A 17,009-nucleotide genomic window follows, 5' to 3' on the forward strand; every position below is an offset into this window, starting at 1 on the left:
AGCCCACTCTGAAATGCTCTAAAATCGACTATAGCTAAAACATTTTCCATTTCACAAATTATACTGTACATACTACAAAAGTGCTGGGCTAGGAGCTGCTGATTTTAATTTTTTTTTGTAACACTGATAATTTTATTCAAACAAATTCTGAAAGAGTTTATAAAAATCAGATAGAAATGTGTTCTGTATCTTCAGGTAATTTAAGTATTTCAGTATCTCTGTTTGCAACCACATGATGTTATCTTGTAGTAGAGTGTTAAAGCCTTTTCTTTTTCAAAATTCTTTTCATGTATAAAAGCTCTGTTTTGCTTTGTTTCTTTGTCTGTTTGTTTCAGGAAAGCAAGCAATCTGTTCAAACAGGTGTTGTTCTCCTGTTGACCATGTTGATATGAAGTCCTTCTTTGAATTCCTTTTGAAGGAAATTGTGGACTTGAAGAAAACCTGCATCTTGCTCCATATTGTAACTTGCAGCTGTTGTGACCTTCAAAGGCTCCCTGGACAGTGTGTACATGGAGATTTCATTCACGGGAACAGAACCTGCCATCTTCATGCCAACGGGAGAAACATCCCTGGACGGAGAAGGCTCTGTAGATCGTGAACTTGATCTGGACCTCCTCCTCCTGTATCTGTAGCTTGGCATCCTGGCATAAGGAGAAGAGGAAGAAGTCTTAAGGAACTCCCTCTTGGTCTTAAATCTTATTTCTTTGTTCTTTTCAATATAAATGTTCACAGCTAGAACACCAACAGTCTCGGCCACAATGAAAGACAAGGCTCCAAAATAAAAAGACCAGCCATAATTGTATTGGTTCTTTTTGTCCTCATCTCGTTTATCACTAGGATCACCTGCATTGCTTGATATGTAGACAATTATTCCTATAATGTTACTCAATCCTGGAAAGAAGAGGGGGGAAAGTCTTGTTAGGAGAATAATGCGTAAGTCTAAAATCTTCATAATAATGATTTGTAGCCTTGGATCATAAGATCTGACAGTATAGCAATATAGAGGAAAATTAGATAACCTAATTTAAGCAATGTCCTCTTTTAGACGAGGAAGTATCCAAGCAAACCGCTGATACTGATGGAGATAATCCCTAGAATTGTTAATGGCAGAGAGCGCTGACATCACAGGCAATCTTCAGACAACACTAAAACCAAGAAGTTTCACATCTGAAGTAGACAACAAATCTCTGCAATTCAGAGACCCTAATATCAGTGCAACAATTTGCATTAAAGGGCCAGGCAATAAAGTAAGCAAGCCTGCTTTATCTGAACCATACTGGATGGTTTTGTGGCCTTCTCAGGGCACCTAACCATGGTTTTTGCTAATCCACAAAAGTTGAGGCTGCTAGCTGCTGGATCTATTGACTGAAACGGAGGAAAGGATCAGTTGCAGATTAGGCCATTGAATTCTGGCTATGGGAATGATGCTGTTGCAGCAGACTGGTTCCAAGAAGGACTTTCAGATGAAGTACTGGAAGAGTTGGTTTGGACAAAGTGACCATCCATGATTCAGGGCCTTTGGATTGCCTTTGGATTGATAGCTGCCTGGCACATGTGGGGGAGTGGCTAGTGCATCAGGCCATGGTCTAACCAAGATCATCCTCGGGGGCAGCCCTTGCTTGAGGACACTAATGTGCCCATGCGGTTGGGTGGGCCTTGCCCTCAGTTAACCTCTGCAGAAGAGGCCTATGGGCACCAAGCCAACCTGTGTGTCTATTGTGAAAGGACTTGCCACTATGTTAGACAGCACCCTCAGAAAAAGCCCATGCCACCAGTGGGAAACAGGGAGCCTGAAGTCAGGATGAGCCACCTGGCCTGGGGTGCAACCCTAGATCACCTGTTCATACTGGCTGGCTCCTGGGATGCCTACTAATTCCAGTGAAGTTATAGTTACCAGATTGCTGGGAGATCTGTACCCACACCTTAATTGACTCAGAAGCCTCCAGTAGTTTTATAAATTTGGCATTAGCATATCAGAATCAAGTTCCCTTGTGCTCTAATGCCACCCCAATCCTGGCAGAGCTTTTTTTTGATGTCACCATTATTTCACACAGGGCTTTTTTGTAAGAAAAACCCAGCATGAACTTATTTGCATATTAGGCCCACCCCCACACCAAGCCAGCTGGACCTGCATTCCTGCTCAAAAAAAGCCCTGGCTCCTGGTATCAGTCCATCACACAGAAAACCAGATGTTGTACCTCCAGATCCAACATCACCAACAGCAGCTCCACTTTGATATCTTGCTTCCCAGTTGTCATAGAGGTTCCTGGCTTGTCTTGCTCAACCCTGTTATCTGCTAGAAATGCCAAGAATTCTGTTTCCACTCACCCTGCACATCAGTGACCTGCTCTGCATCCAGTTTTCAACTCCCTGCTTGTTCCCAACTCCAAGCCGTCTATAGCCTTCACAAATATATTTGAGGAAGCAGGGGCAGATCACCTCCCCCCACATCAGCCCTAAGGTTGTGCCATAAAGCTGGTGCCCAAAGTCCCATTTCCACCTGAGTGACCGTCCTTATCGGAACCCGAGTTGCTGTGCTATGGAGCTACCTCACCAAGAACCTCCAAAGAGGTTTGTCTGCCACTTTCCCTACTTCAGCTCCAGTCCTGGTTGTCAAGAAATAGTGTGGGAAATTGCAGCTATGCAATGATTTAAACAAGATCACTGCCAGCAACAGTACCCCTTAGCATTGATCCCTGAATTTCTGGAGAGGCTTCATGGTGCTACAATTTATACCAAGTTGGACCTCTCGGGAGCTTACAACTTGGTCCATATTTGTTGTGGCAAGGAGTGGAAAACTACATTTTGCATCCAGTACAACCAGTATAGATATGTGGTGATGCAGAATGCAAGTATACAGTCTTGAAAAGAGAGCTGTTAGCAATCAAAAATGCATTCGATGTACTAAAGAAAGCCAGCATACTCCAGCTTTTGTGACAGGGCATCTGTTCATGGCAATGTAGCTGATCTGGAAATCAAATTGTGAGAAAAACAGGGACCAATAGATTTGCCATAATTTTAGTCCATACTCTGTCTAAAGATGCTGAAGGTTGCAATGCTCCCTTGGACAGGATGGGTCCTTTCTAGGTGGTGGTTAAAAAAAAAAAATTAGTAAAGGTAGTCCCCTGTGCAAGCACCAGTCGTTTCTGACTCTGGGGTGACATCGCATCACACCGTTTTCATGGCGGACTTTTTACGGGGTGGTTTGCCATTGCTTTCCCCAATCATTTACACTTTACCCTCAGCAAGCTGGGTACTCATTTTACCGACCTCGGAAGGATGGAAGGCTGAATCAACCTGGAGCTGACTACCTGAACCCAGCTTCCACTAGGATCGAACTCAGATTGTGAGCAGAGCTTTGACTGCAGTACTGCAGCTTTGATCATGAACTACACTCTGTACCAGAATATATAGTTGCATTCTATGGGGGTAAGCTGTCTTAAGTAATAAGCACAGGATCACAGAGTGTCATTGGGAGAGTTCTGTTGCAGCAAGATAGCCCTAAGGCCATGTTAGACTCATCAGACTCCATGACAACCAGGGTTGCCACTGAAGGAGGAGGAGCTGGGCTGACTATCTATTTAGCACCTTTGAGGCCACCAGCTTTCAGGGAAGTTGGATGTCTGCTCCAGGGGCCTCTAGCCTGTCATGAAACAGGTGAACCATGTGGTTTTTTGCCTCCAAATTCTTCCCACATTGGCCATTTACCCAGTGCTTCATTGGTCCCTTTCAGTCCTTGCTGCACTTCCGCACCCCTCTGGGTCCAGCCAGTTCTGCCTTAATTCATCCTGATTGATGGTGAAGCAGCATATGAGGTGGCCCAGATCTTGGATTTCTGTCTCCATCGTGGCCACTTTCTTATTGACTGGCCCTGAAGAACATACCTGGGAAGCAGCTGCTGGTGCCCCTTCTCCTGCCTTAATCCTGTGATTCCACTGCTTGCACCTTGGAAACCTGGTCCTGCCCTGCTTGTGGGAGGGGGCCCTGGAAGGGGGAATAGTGTCATGGACCATCCTGGTTTAGCTGATTCAGCTCGTGGAGAGAAGTTTGATATGGGACTAGCCTTACCTGCAGGGAAACGCAGTGAGGCTACAGCCAGTATGGGACTGTGTCTGCAGCCTTGCTAACAACCCCACTGGGTGCTTGATCTGCTTGAGACTGATTTGTGGAATCTCATTACCTGACCCTTGGACTGCTTTTGGACCCTGCCATCCAAACATGTGCTTGGACCCAGGACTGAGGCCTTGGATTGCTTTCTGACCTTGCATTTGGGTTATGTTATTGAACTGTGACATGAGAACCCCTGCTGTGAAACTCTGTGGATGTTAGGACTTGCCTCCTACCTGATGGTCAGGACAGGATGCTTGAAAATAGAGGGGCAGGCAGAAGGTGAGGGAAGAGGTGCCAAGCAGTGGAGATGCCCCTGCCCCATTCTCTCATTGGCTGGCAAGCACTAACCCCCACCTCCACTGCTGCTGGGGCTCGTCTCACCCCCATGCTGTTTTCAAGCCTCCTCAGGGGAGACTGCCTGGATTGTTGCACCCAGCTGGGGTGCCATCAGCTTAGCTTTCAGGATCAAGACGCCACTGCATTTTTGAAAGAAGAAAATTTCAGCCTTAAAATGGTGATGACTGCCCTAGATACTGGCCGTACCTCTTTTTGTTCCATCTTGATTATCATTTCAGATATCCCTGTTTTTGGGAGCCTAACGGCACAATAATAGATTTTGAACAACTAAACCACGTTTAAAATTGCCCTACATAACAAATGTTTTTATTTGCTTTTGAATCATGGTTGCCATCTCTGGTTTGAGGTGTGCCTGAGGAGGGCAGAGTTTGATGCAGGGAGGGAACTGAGGGGATTTGATATTACTATAGGAGTTCCATTTCTCCTAGACTTTATGGTATAAAGACTGTTACTTCCTCCAGTGGTACTGATCACTATAGTCTGGAAATCAGTGTTCATTCTTGGTGACCCTGTTCTGAAGGGTCTGGAACCAGAGCTGGACAAACACATGACTGCCAGGTAGCAAACATTTAAATTGAGACTCTCAAGGAGGAAAGGCAGACTAGATGTAATATAGAAATAGTTATAAGAAGGTTTGGTCAAAATAATAGATAGATGTCATCATGTGTGGCAGGCAGAATTTAACCAAGAAAGGTAATATTACACACATGCTATAGATTTGGCTACCTGCTAGGCTGTCTCTCAAAATGGAGTTTTGCACCTTTAAAATGGAAGGCAGAACAAGCTAGGAGTACAGTCTCTCATGATACCACAGAGGATGACAGAAATTTATTCTGTTTATAAGGATGCAAACATCTCAGTAAAAACTAAAGCTAAAGACAAGATGCTGCTGAATGGTTTGTGAGTTATTTAGGCTACAATGCCAGCAATGTTACGCATATTCCAAGTCAGCATATTGATCTTGGTCCCATCATCATTATTGAGCCTAGCCTATCTTACAGGGTTGTTGTGAGGATATAGTGAGGGGTGATTTTGGGGTCACCATTCCACCCCCCTGTCCAAGTTTAAAAAACTGAAGTTAAAAACTAAAGATGAAACACATACAAAATAAAAGAGATCATATTAAAAACAACATACCTGCTGCAACAAAAAGAATACCAGCACTAAGGATAATGTTGTTTTTGCTGCTATAAATCCTCCCAGCTCCAACACAGAGCCCTCCAAGTAATAGTAATACTGTACTCAGTATAGGAAATACACTGGAGGCACGGACAATACCTGTGAGACAAAAAGGAAGAACGCTCTTAGATTATTTCCATTGTGTAACAATGCTTCTGTGGGCTACCCACATGCACTGGCAATGTGTGAACAGCCACACACATTACAGTGCTTCAGTGCCACATCAACACACTACAGTTATTGTATTTGTTTGGGGGAGGAGGGGATGAGGGCAGGGCAAGTGAAAGACTCCAAACAGTAATGTGACAGTCTCTGCAAAAGCAATACGCCTTCTCTTCGCTTTTCTGAAAGTGTTTTGCAATTTTTTGCTGGAAAAAAATGGGTATTATTACCATAATCAGCTTCCCAAAGCAATTCATTGTGTGTGTAAACATACTCTGACAAGCTACCAGCGAAAGAGACTATAAAGAATAACCCACAAATTAATGCAAGCAAGATCAATGAAGAATGTATGAGCCAGCTACTGACTGTATAATACAACACAGGTGGCATTAAGCCACTTCACATATGTGAATTTGGATTGCTGAGTGCCACTTATTCATCTCACACTGAATAGCAACAAAGCCAAAATGCCCCAGGTTTAGAACAGCATCTAAGAAATATTTATCTTTTTTCTCCATGAGCAGTAATTGGAATCATTTGTCACTCATTCATTTCATAGGCTCATTTATTTACACTTGTTGAACCTTTTGGCCACAACCACATCATTCCATAAAATCACTATGCTTTTTCTAAAGCTTTTTTCTGTCTCAGGAAATAAAATCCACCATGAAACTGCAGCAGGGAAGGGTGGAGATCAAAGGGCACAAATGACAGTGAAAGACAAAAAGAGTAAAGAGGGGCAATAGCAAAGACAGAGATACAAACATTATAAGAGAGATAACCGTTGCTAAAGACTTCAAAGTTTGAGGGAAAAGATACCTTAAAGCAGAACCCCCAAACATGGTGCTTGTGGGAGCCATGGTGCCTGCTGACACATTTCCTGGTGCCCACCAAGTGGTTTTAGAACATGAGTAGGATCAGGTAGGACTTCTGCCTAGCAAGGCTTCTAATTAGCCATCGGAGATTTGATTGGTTGTGCAGATTTAAAAAAAATGTTGCTTGGGCAGCAGCTGCCACTGTATCACAAAGATCTTCACTGTGTGACTGAAGGAGAGCTGTGGCAGCTGTTTTGTGGCTGACTATGTCTCCTGCGGCAGCCATTTTGTGGATGCGCCCACCATAGTGAGTCTGAGTTCTACAGATGCCCATAGCCTGCAAAAGGCTGAGAACGCTTGAAATCAGTACACTGAGGATACCATGATGTTTTTGCTATGACTCCATTTTTGGGAGGACTCTACCTCAGGTTAATTGTCATGTTCCTCTCGGTTGCTCTGAAGGAGAAATTGCAGTTACCCCTGCAAATCCTCACTTATTCCCCAGTGCATCTCCTTATGTCACTGTTTAGAGAAATGCTTGCAACTACCTGGAGGCAAAACAGCAGTTATCTCTTGGCATAGCATCCCAGGAGTAAAATGTATTATGTTTAAAAGGCCAAAAGGTATTTTAAAATGGCTGAAAATGGCCCTCAGCAAGCCTGACTATTTTATGCCCTCTTTGTTCTTTATACACCAGGATAGCAATTGCTCTCTCTGAGTGGGGGTGGGTAGAGGTGGGGGTGATAATGTTCAGTTAGCAGAAATCAATAGTGAAATTTGCACTGCCATTTACCATCTTGCCACATGTTAACAGAATGTAACAAGTATGAAGAGCTCCACTCCTAAACTATGTTAAAATCCGTATATTAAAACATACATAATTGGCTGCAAGGATCAGCATCTATCTATTCTATAATAATCAGGGGTGGAATTCTAGCAGGAGGTCCTTTGCATATTAGACCACACACCCCTGATGTAGCCATTCTCCAAGAGCTTACAAAAAAAGAGCCTTGTAAGCTCTAAGAGGATTGGCTACATCAGGGGTGTGTGGCCTAATATGCAAAGGAACTCCTGCTAGACTTCTACTACTATTACTACTACTACTACTACTACTACTAATAATAATAATAATTCCCCTATGGTGGTGGCCAAATGGAGCTCTCCCATTGGCTTACAGATGCATTCCATGCACTCAACAAATAATTGGCCCTTCATGGCTCACTCAGCATCTCTGGCCTCTCACTGGCTGACTCCCCTGCCCCCACCTACTGCAGGCCCAGGAATGTTGAACAAACCTCCAAAACAGTCTTACCTCAGAGACAGACACATCTCCAACTCTTCTCTGTGTTCTCTTTGTTAATTGGCCTCACAAAAAAGTATCACTGGTAACAGACTTCTCCCAGCCCATTAGCAGCCTTCCAGCATGCACAACCTCTGAAGGCTGCCAAAATAGTCACTGAGATGTTGCCACCATAATGTGAATAGGTGGCAAGGCCTGGCCCTGCTGGGAGCATTTCCTTAGAGGCTGCATAAGGGCTAAAAAGACTTCTTTTCTGTCAGTCACTCTATTCCTCCTTCCCTCAGCCTCACCCCTAGCCAGAGGCTGTTGCTAGGCAACCAACTTCTGTCAGTAAAGGGAGAAGCCTCAAATTAATAGAATGGCATACAGTCCGCCATCCAAAGCAGTTATTTTCTCCAGGATGGGGAGAGAGATCTGTTTTCTGGAGTTCAGTTGTGATCCCAGGAGAGCTTCAGGCTCTACCTGGAGGATGGGAATAGAATACAATCCGAAAGAGGACATTATAATGGGACTTATACATGTTTTGAACATTTGGACTGATTTCTATATACTTCTTAGTAAATTGGTCACTAGCTTGCATTTTTTGTTGTGGTGTCTACCTGGAGGATGGCTACCCTAGGTCTGGCAGCACCCTCTCAGTGACTTGATGCCACCTGACTAGCATGTCTTAACTAGGCCTGGTTGCTTGCTCCTGTTTAGCAGCAACTCCTCTAGGACAGCCAGTGAGACTTAGCAGTTACCAACTCCAGGTTGGGAAATTCCTGGAAATTTGAGGGGTGGAGCCTGGAGAGGGTGGATTTAATGAGGGGTGGGGCCTCAGACAGGTACATTGTCATAGACTCCACGCTCCAAACCAGCTATCTCCTCCTGGGGAACCACTGTTGCCAATCTCCAGGTGAGATCAGAAAAGCACAGAAAAGGAAATCCTAAGAGGAAACCATGCTTGTGTCATTCAAAATGCACCAGTCTAAATGCAATACTAAATGCATATACATTTTACATGCAACATGAATACCAGTGAGCTGCTTAATACTTCTTTATGAACATACATAAGGATAACAAAATATACAATACATATACTTAGTTGTGACCTGCTAAGTCCACAATGCATTCACATAAGCTACAAAGTCCACAATGTTTACACAAGTAAGTATTAGGCATGGTAACAAAATAGGATGCTCCAGAAAGAAAACAAGTTGAAGTTGGACACGCTTCCGGTAATAGGCGTGATTTGATGGCGTATCTTCGTCCATAACACAACTCTTCTGGAACTAAACATAAGCAGTCATACAATAACCAAATCAATAATACATAACATTAAACCATACTGTTCAAAACAACACATCTCCATAATAAGCAATTTACAAAAAGGATTTCACAGCATACTCAACTCACCCACAGAAAGGTTATTCTATAAGTATGTGCATGTCAATTTCCAAGGCAATCACTTTCTAACGTGGCCATGCACCGCAGTCTAGAATTTTTTTATCTGGAACTAAACAAGAACATGGTGTTGATAAAATCAATCCCGTATGTAAATACATAAACATGAGGAGTCCACATCAGAGTACACCTTTATTTGACACACCTAATGACCAAAGAGGAACCAAAAAGAAGGGAGGAATCAGTGGGCAGCTGGAAATGTTTATCTTGGCGGAGCGGCTTTGACCGCATTGAGAACTGATAGTGCTGCGTGGGAGCAACTGACTAGCAACTTCATGCTTAGCTTATAAGAGCACTGGGTAAGGTTCTTTATAAAAGTTGTTTGTGTGTATTTTTTGTCCATTCATGTTTATGTATTTACATACAGGATTGATTCTATCAACACCATGTTCTTGTTTAGTTCCAGATAAAAAAAATTCTAGACTGTGGCGCATGGCCGCGTTGGAAAGTGATTGCCTTGGAAATTGACATGCACATACTTATAGAATAACCTTTCTGTGGGTGAGTTGAGTATGCTGTGAAATCCTTTTTGTAAATTGTTTACTATGGAGATGTGTTGTTTTGAACAGTATGGTTTAATGTTATGTATTATTGATTTGGTTATTGTATATGACTGTTTATGCTAAGTTCCAGAAGAGTTGTGTTGTGGACAAAGATACGCCATCGAAACACGCCTATTACCGGAAGCGTGTTCAACTTGTTTTCTTTCTGGAGCATCCTATTTTGTTACCTTGCCTAATACTTACTTGTGTAAACATTGTAGACTTTGTAGCTTATGTGAATGCATTGTGAACTTACCAGGTCACAACTAAGTATATATATTGCATATTTTGTTATGCTTATGTATGTTCATAAAGAAGTATTAAGCAGCTCATTGGTATTCATGTTGCATGTATAATGTATATTGTATGAATATTGCATTTAGACTGGTGCATTTTGAATGACACAAACACAGTTTCCTCTTAATCTCCAGATGAGGGCTGGAGATCACTCAGAATTACAATTGCTTTCCAGATGGCAGAGATCAGCTCCCCTTGAGGTGGTGGTGGTGGTGGGGGGAGCGAATGCCTTCACTTGGGTGGGAAGACAGCAAGGTTGGGGGAGCACTCACCCAAAGCCTCTTTCTAGAGTCCTTTGTATTTTTCTTCACAACGGGTCTTATTCCTAATCCTGAAATAAATGCCCTCTGAGAAAAATGTTAATTTCAAGGACAAATAAAAAATCTGCTTGCCTCAAGAATTTATTGCCAAATAGATATGATGGGAGTAGTGTTCCCTCTAAGCTAAGTTAGCATGAATTAGCTCACTGTTTTTTAGCCTCTGGCTCACACATTTTTGTCTTAGCTCAAGAAGAATGGCCCCAGAGCAAACTAACTTATGCAGTAGCCAAATCACTTGCTCACAACTTTAATGCCAGTAGCTTACAAAGCAGAATTTTTGCTCATGACATCCTGCAGGTTAGAGGAGCACTGAATGGGAGTACATGGGGCATGCTTGGAATCACACTGGAATTCTGTGGGTGAGTTCACTGACTGAACCCAGACTTCTGTCTTAGGTTCCTGATTGTTCCTCTAGACAGGGATGATACTTTACCCTTTCTGGTAGCAACATGAACAACTCTCTATCACTCACACCTTTGCTTCAAAGACCTCTGGGTGGCATAACAGCAGAGGAGAGCAGTTGCACTCACTCCACGGATCACAAAGAGACATGTTCAGAACTTCAGTCAAACAAGAGTCACATGATTACTGTATGCCCTGGCCACCACCCCAAACATGCACAAACAATAATATAATATAGCTGTATAATATTACTTTTTATTACCAGAGTACCTATGAGCATGGTCTTTTCCCACTATCGGAAGTTTTTGTTTTATGGGTTAGCATTCAAAAGTGGTATACCTCCCTTTCATTCCATTACCTCATTCAGCTACATATGTTGACTCAGCTTCATATGGAGCACTGCTATATCTTTGCAACTGTGATACAATCATCATGGGCAAGTATTTTAACAATGAAAGTTTTATCTTGGATGCATAATAATGATGAAATTATTCCAACTTCTAAAGCACTGCCTAGTTTAATTAAATCTGGCATGAGTGCCATGAGGAATGGTGGCATGTCAAAGAGCTCCTGGCCACTGAGGGAGTAGTACTGTCTATTTGTGAGGACCACACCCCCTCCTCCAGCCAAAGCTTTTTAGATAGTAGGGTTCCCCTCTTATTTTGGATTATTTTTTTAAATAGGCACCCCCTCTTAAAAGTGAAGTGCCAAGGGAATCAGAAACTTGGGGAGTCTCATAAAAAGAAATTGAATTCAGCCATGAAATAGAAAATTCCCAGGAATGAAGAGGAAGGGAGTGCTGGAATTAGAAACAGATTAAGTGCAATCTACCCCAGCTCAGTGACATATAATTCTGAATAACAAAAGACTTTTCAACACTACAAACATCACTCAGTATCCTGACAAACGCCAGAGGTGTCTGCTCAGACCAAGGAAGTTGCTATTTCATTAACCAATGCCTGGTTCCTCTTTTTCTTTTACTCAATCAAGAAAGGCACTCGGGCCTTTAATTTGCTCTCCATCCTGTCCATGTAGATCTGCCTCACTTCAATATAATTAAAGCAAGTTAATCATGTTGCCTCATCCAGGTTCTTTGTGCCCATGCAGATTTGGCTCACCATAGCCTAATCATGGTATTTTTCTCATTCCTCCCCCCACCCCCAAGTTTGACAGAAGTTAACTTTAAACGAGCCAGTGAAATTCAAACTTTTTATCTTGACCCAACAGAAAGCCAGGATAGCCAAACCCCACCTATCCTGGGGGAGATTCTGTCCACAAAAAAAGGACCTCATGCCCCAGCAAATTGTTCCTCAGATCTGTGGTCCGGATTTCTGGTTTCCTCCAGAGAACCCCTGAGAAGCCAGTTTGGTGTAATGGTTAAGTGCATGGACTCTAAGCTGGGAGAACTAGGTTTGCTTCCCACTCCTCCACTTGCAGCTGCTGGAATGGCCTTGGGTCAGCCATAGCTCTTGCAGAGTTGTCCTTGAAAGGGCAGCTTTCCATGAAAACTCTCTCAGCACCACCTACCTCACAAGGTGTTTGTTGTGGGGAAGGAGGGTAAAGGAGATTGTGAGCTACTCTGAGACTCTGAGATTCAGAGTGAAGGGTGGGATACAAATCCAATATCATCATCATCATCATCATCATCATCATCATCATCATCATCATCATCATCATCATCATCATCATCATCATCATCATCTTCTTCTTCTGCTACACTCCACAGGCTTTTCCTCCCCTTTTCCTCCTCGATATTCTACCTTCTTGAACCCCTGGACCTCTCCAGACATCAGGCCCTGGATTTAATGTTGTATGTCCCTTCTCTAAAACTTTCTATCTTTTTCCCCTCTGCCATTTATAAGTGTACCCTCTTGCTAGTGTGTGTTTGTGTGCACACAGTTACTTAAGGAACCATTTAGTGTAAGTTCTATACATTTTGTTCTCTTTTTTGTACTTTGTACAGCACCTAGTGCATTCAGATGGTGTATGACTAACAATTATTTTTGCTGGTTTCTGTCTGTTGTTTTGCGTGAAATAGGAACATAACATAAGAACATAAGACAAGCCATGTTGGATCAGGCCAATGGCCCATTCAGTCCAACACTCTGTATCACACAGTGGCCTACACACACACACACAAACTGTGGCTAATAGCCACTGATGGACCTCTGTTCCATATTTTTATCCAATCCCCTCTTGAAGCTGGCTATGCTTGTAGCCACCACCACCTCCTGTGGCAGTGAATTCCACATGTTAATCACCCTTTGGGTGAAGAAGTACTTCCTTTTATCCCTTTTAACCTGACTACTCAGCAGTTTCATTGAATGCCCACGAGTTCTTGTATTGTGAGAAAGGGAGAAAAGTACTTCTTTCTCTACTTTCTCCATCCCATGCATAATCTTGTAAACCTCTTATCATGTCACCCTGCAGTCGACGTTTCTCCAAGCTAAAGAGCCCCAAGCGGTTTAACCTTTCTTCATAGGGAAAGTGTTCCAACCCTTTAATCATTCTAGTTGCCCTTTTCTGCCCTTTTTCCAATGCTATAATATCCTTTTTGAGGTGAGGTGACCAGAATTGCACACAGTACTCCAAATGAGACCGCACCATCGATTTATACAGGGGCATTATGATACTGGCTGATTTGTTTTCAATTCCCTTCCTAATAATTTCCAGCATGGCATTGGCCTTTTTTATTGCAATCGCACACTGTCTTGACATTTTCAGTGAGTTATCTAACCACGACCCCAAGATCTCTCTCTTGGTCATTCTCTGCCAGTTCACACCCCATCAACTTGTATTTGTAGCTGGAATTTTTGGCCCCAATGTGCATTACTTTGCACTTGGCCACATTGAACCTCATCTGCCACGTTGACGCCCACTCACCCAGCCTCAACACATCCCTTTGGAGTTTCTCACAATCCTCTCTGGTTCTCACCACCCTGAACAATTTAGTGTCATCTGCAAACTTGGCCACTTCACTGCTTACTCTCAACTCCAAATCATTTATGAACAAGTTAAAGAGCATGGGACCCAGTACTGAGCCCTGCGGCACTCCACTGATTACCGTCCTCCACTGCGAAGATTGTCCATTGCAATCTAATGAATACATTCCAGCAAGTCTATAAGTGGTCTCATGCTTGTTGAATCTTTGTGCAGAGAGGGAAGGGAAAGTTTTTTTGGGGGGAAACACATCACAAGTTATACTTTTAGCATAGAGGCAAAGTGTTCCTTATTTATGCTTCTATATACAACTGCATCTGTCATTTGTCTTTTATTTAACTAGAAGCATAGATGGTGAAGCAAAAAAATCAAAGATGGCTATGGTGATTTTGCCTTCCCTCACAGGATTTCCTTTTATCCTGTTCTTCACTGAGCAGCTCCCTTTTCCTTCTTCATTTTTCATTGGCTATTTCACCAAACTGTTTCAATGTATATTGTTAGGTGATGAGCCAGCCTAGGGAACTAAGGGGAAACACTAAAATCCTTCTTTTTGTTCTGGTTTGATAATGGCACATGGGAAGCTGAAGGTAGCTCAAAAATAACAAACTTTTATTTAATTTTGAGGTGATGTGGTCAGGCATTAATCAAGCTTAGAGGAGTTATGAGATGACCAGGCAACAGGAATGAGCTAACTTTGTATAAAAATAAACAGCAGTAACAAGAAACTGTTTCTGTTATTCAGACAGGTCTTTAAAACTTGAGGAGAGAGGTTTCTTGGCAGTTTTTCTTACATAAACTAGCTTAAGCTTCCATGTCTTCCAGACACTAAAGTTGGTGAAGGAAGGAACATTCATACAAGTTCCAGTTTCCTTCCTTATCCATTGGATAGGGATCACCCCCATCTTCTACTTCCCTCAGATTTGTTAGGGATGGACTAAGCTTCCCACTCCCCTAATTCAGGATCCTTCTTGATCTTTTCCCAGACTCTTAACCTTCCTTCCCAGTCATATGTGACTTCTTAATTGCCACTCTCAACTGAAGAATTCCATTTGAATCCCATCACTTAGACCAGGTTACAGCAGTAACCATTTACTGTCCATCACAATGTTTTAAAAGTCCTTTCCAGAGCATGTTATGGCTGTGGTACAAATCTAGGTTTGTGATTATGAAAAGTATCCAGAGATTAACTGGATCACCAAGTGTGCACATATAAGAATTTGGGGGTAATTCTACACAGTTGAGTGCAATCTGAAGCAAAATTTCAGAGAGCTCTGAGAGAGAGCAGTGCTATAAGGGTGAGGTTTGGCTTTCTAAACAGCTGGGGGAGTTGCTGAGAATTTCTGAGTTTGTGTGACTGTATGCTTGCTGAAAATTCTGAGTTTGTGGTTGCTGGGGAACTGCTGTTTGTTTGGTTTGAGTGGGCTGAAGGTGATTGGTGCTGATTGATTAGGAGTGGCTGTATTCCTGGGGCAGACTGAGGCCCCACCCTCTTTGCATTATCAAGCTGCACCTTGCCAGAGGCGCAAGCCAAAGGGCGAGAGCTAAAGAGCTCTTGGCCTGTGGCTTGTAGTCTGGGGGCTGTGTAAGGACCAGGAACCCAGATCCCTATTTTCCTTGTGTTCCCAATAAGGTAAGTAGACCCTCCAGAAGGAGAGCCACATAAACAAACAGGATTTAAAAGGGGACTATATATTTTAAAAAAGCTATCATGAAGATAGAATGTCAGCAGGGGGGTGGGGTTTTTCCAGTGTTTTGTACTGAGTGTCACATGTATGACTATCTGCCCATAGGACAGAAGTCTTGGGTGTGTGCTCGATGCAAGGAGATCTTGGTACTCAGGGAATGAGTTCGTACCCTTGAGGCCAAAGTGACTGACCTGGAGACAGTCAGTTAGGCACTCAGAGAAGACTCTTGGGGACATGTTAGATGAGCCCCACTCTGAACGTGGCTGCCAGAGAGCATGAGGGTCGAGAGGGAACAGGGCACCATGCTGAGGATAAGAGGAATGCGCCCTCAGAAGTGACCTCTTCTTCAGTTGGTGAGTGGGTATCCTTTCATGCCAAGGAACCATCCCTGGGCAGGGAGAGAGGGGGTGGTCTTGGTAGTTGATGATTCGATCCTTAGACAAGTAGACAGCTGGGTGGCAAAACCGTGTACTGACCGTATGGTGACTTGCCTGCCTGGTGTGAAGGTAGTGGACATTACGCGTGTTGTAGATAGGCTGATAGACAGTGCTGGGGAGGAGCCAGTGGTCATGGTGCATGTTGGCACCAACTATGTGGGGAAATGCAGTTGTGAGGTCCCGGAGGAAAAATTTAGGCTGCTAGGCAGGAGAATTAAGGTCAGGACCTCCAAGGTAGCCTTCTCAGAAGCACTACCTGTTCCACAAGCAGGGCTCGAGAGACAGGCACAAATTAGAAGTCTCAATGTGTAGATGAGACGATGGTGTAGGGAGGAAGGGTTTAAGTTTGTTAGGCACTGGGATGCTTTCTGGAACAAGCGGGAGCTGTACAAAAGAGACGGATTTCACTTGTCCCCAGATGGAACCAAGCTGCTGGCGTTTAAAATCTAAAAGGTGGCAGAGCAGTTTTTAAACTAAATCTTGGGGGAAAGCCGACAGGAGATTAAATTTCTCTGGTTCGGAAGGACTCATCTCAAAGAGATGAAGGGTTAGTTGTTACTTTTCTACCAGGTAATGGATCAGAGTTGTCCACTGAGATGGTGACAGACAGTATGGACTGTCTGCCACAGTCTCGAGGCAGCAGGAGGAAGGTTACGGGCCTAACTTGCCTGGGAAATTATAGATGTTTGTATACAAAAGCTAGAAGTGTTCGAAGTAAAATTGGGGAGTTGGAATGTTTAGTGTTGGGGGAAAACATAGACATTGTGGGAATTTCAGAAACTTGGTTGAATGAGGAGAATCAGTGGGACACGGTGATCCCTGGATATAAGTTATATCGGAAGGATAGGGAGGGAAGGGTTAGAGGTGGGGTGGCTCTGTATGTCAGAGAGGGTATACAGTCCAGTAAGACTTAGGTCAGAGAATTAGATTCCCTTCTAGAAATGCGTTGGGTCGAAATGGAGGGCCCAAAAGGAAATTTAACTATGGGAGTTTGTTATCGTCCACCAAATCAAAAGATAG

General features: G+C 43.3%; 1 protein-coding gene across 1 annotated transcript in view; it reads right to left on the reverse strand.

Annotated features, from left to right (window-relative positions):
* Positions 1-323: 323 nt before the first annotated feature.
* CACNG4 (calcium voltage-gated channel auxiliary subunit gamma 4) overlaps positions 324-17,009 on the reverse strand; it is a 121,601-nt gene continuing 104,915 nt past the window's right edge. Inside the window, exons 3-4 of the mRNA XM_060253152.1 lie at positions 5,605-5,745; positions 324-891 (exon numbers count right to left, since the gene is read on the reverse strand). Of these exons, the coding sequence (XP_060109135.1) occupies positions 353-891; positions 5,605-5,745 (680 nt within the window). The 3' untranslated portion in view covers positions 324-352. The remainder of the gene's footprint in view (positions 892-5,604; positions 5,746-17,009) is intronic.

The sequence above is a fragment of the Heteronotia binoei genome, chromosome 13 (genome assembly GCF_032191835.1).
Source record: "Heteronotia binoei isolate CCM8104 ecotype False Entrance Well chromosome 13, APGP_CSIRO_Hbin_v1, whole genome shotgun sequence".
Lineage (NCBI taxonomy): Eukaryota > Metazoa > Chordata > Lepidosauria > Squamata > Gekkonidae > Heteronotia > Heteronotia binoei.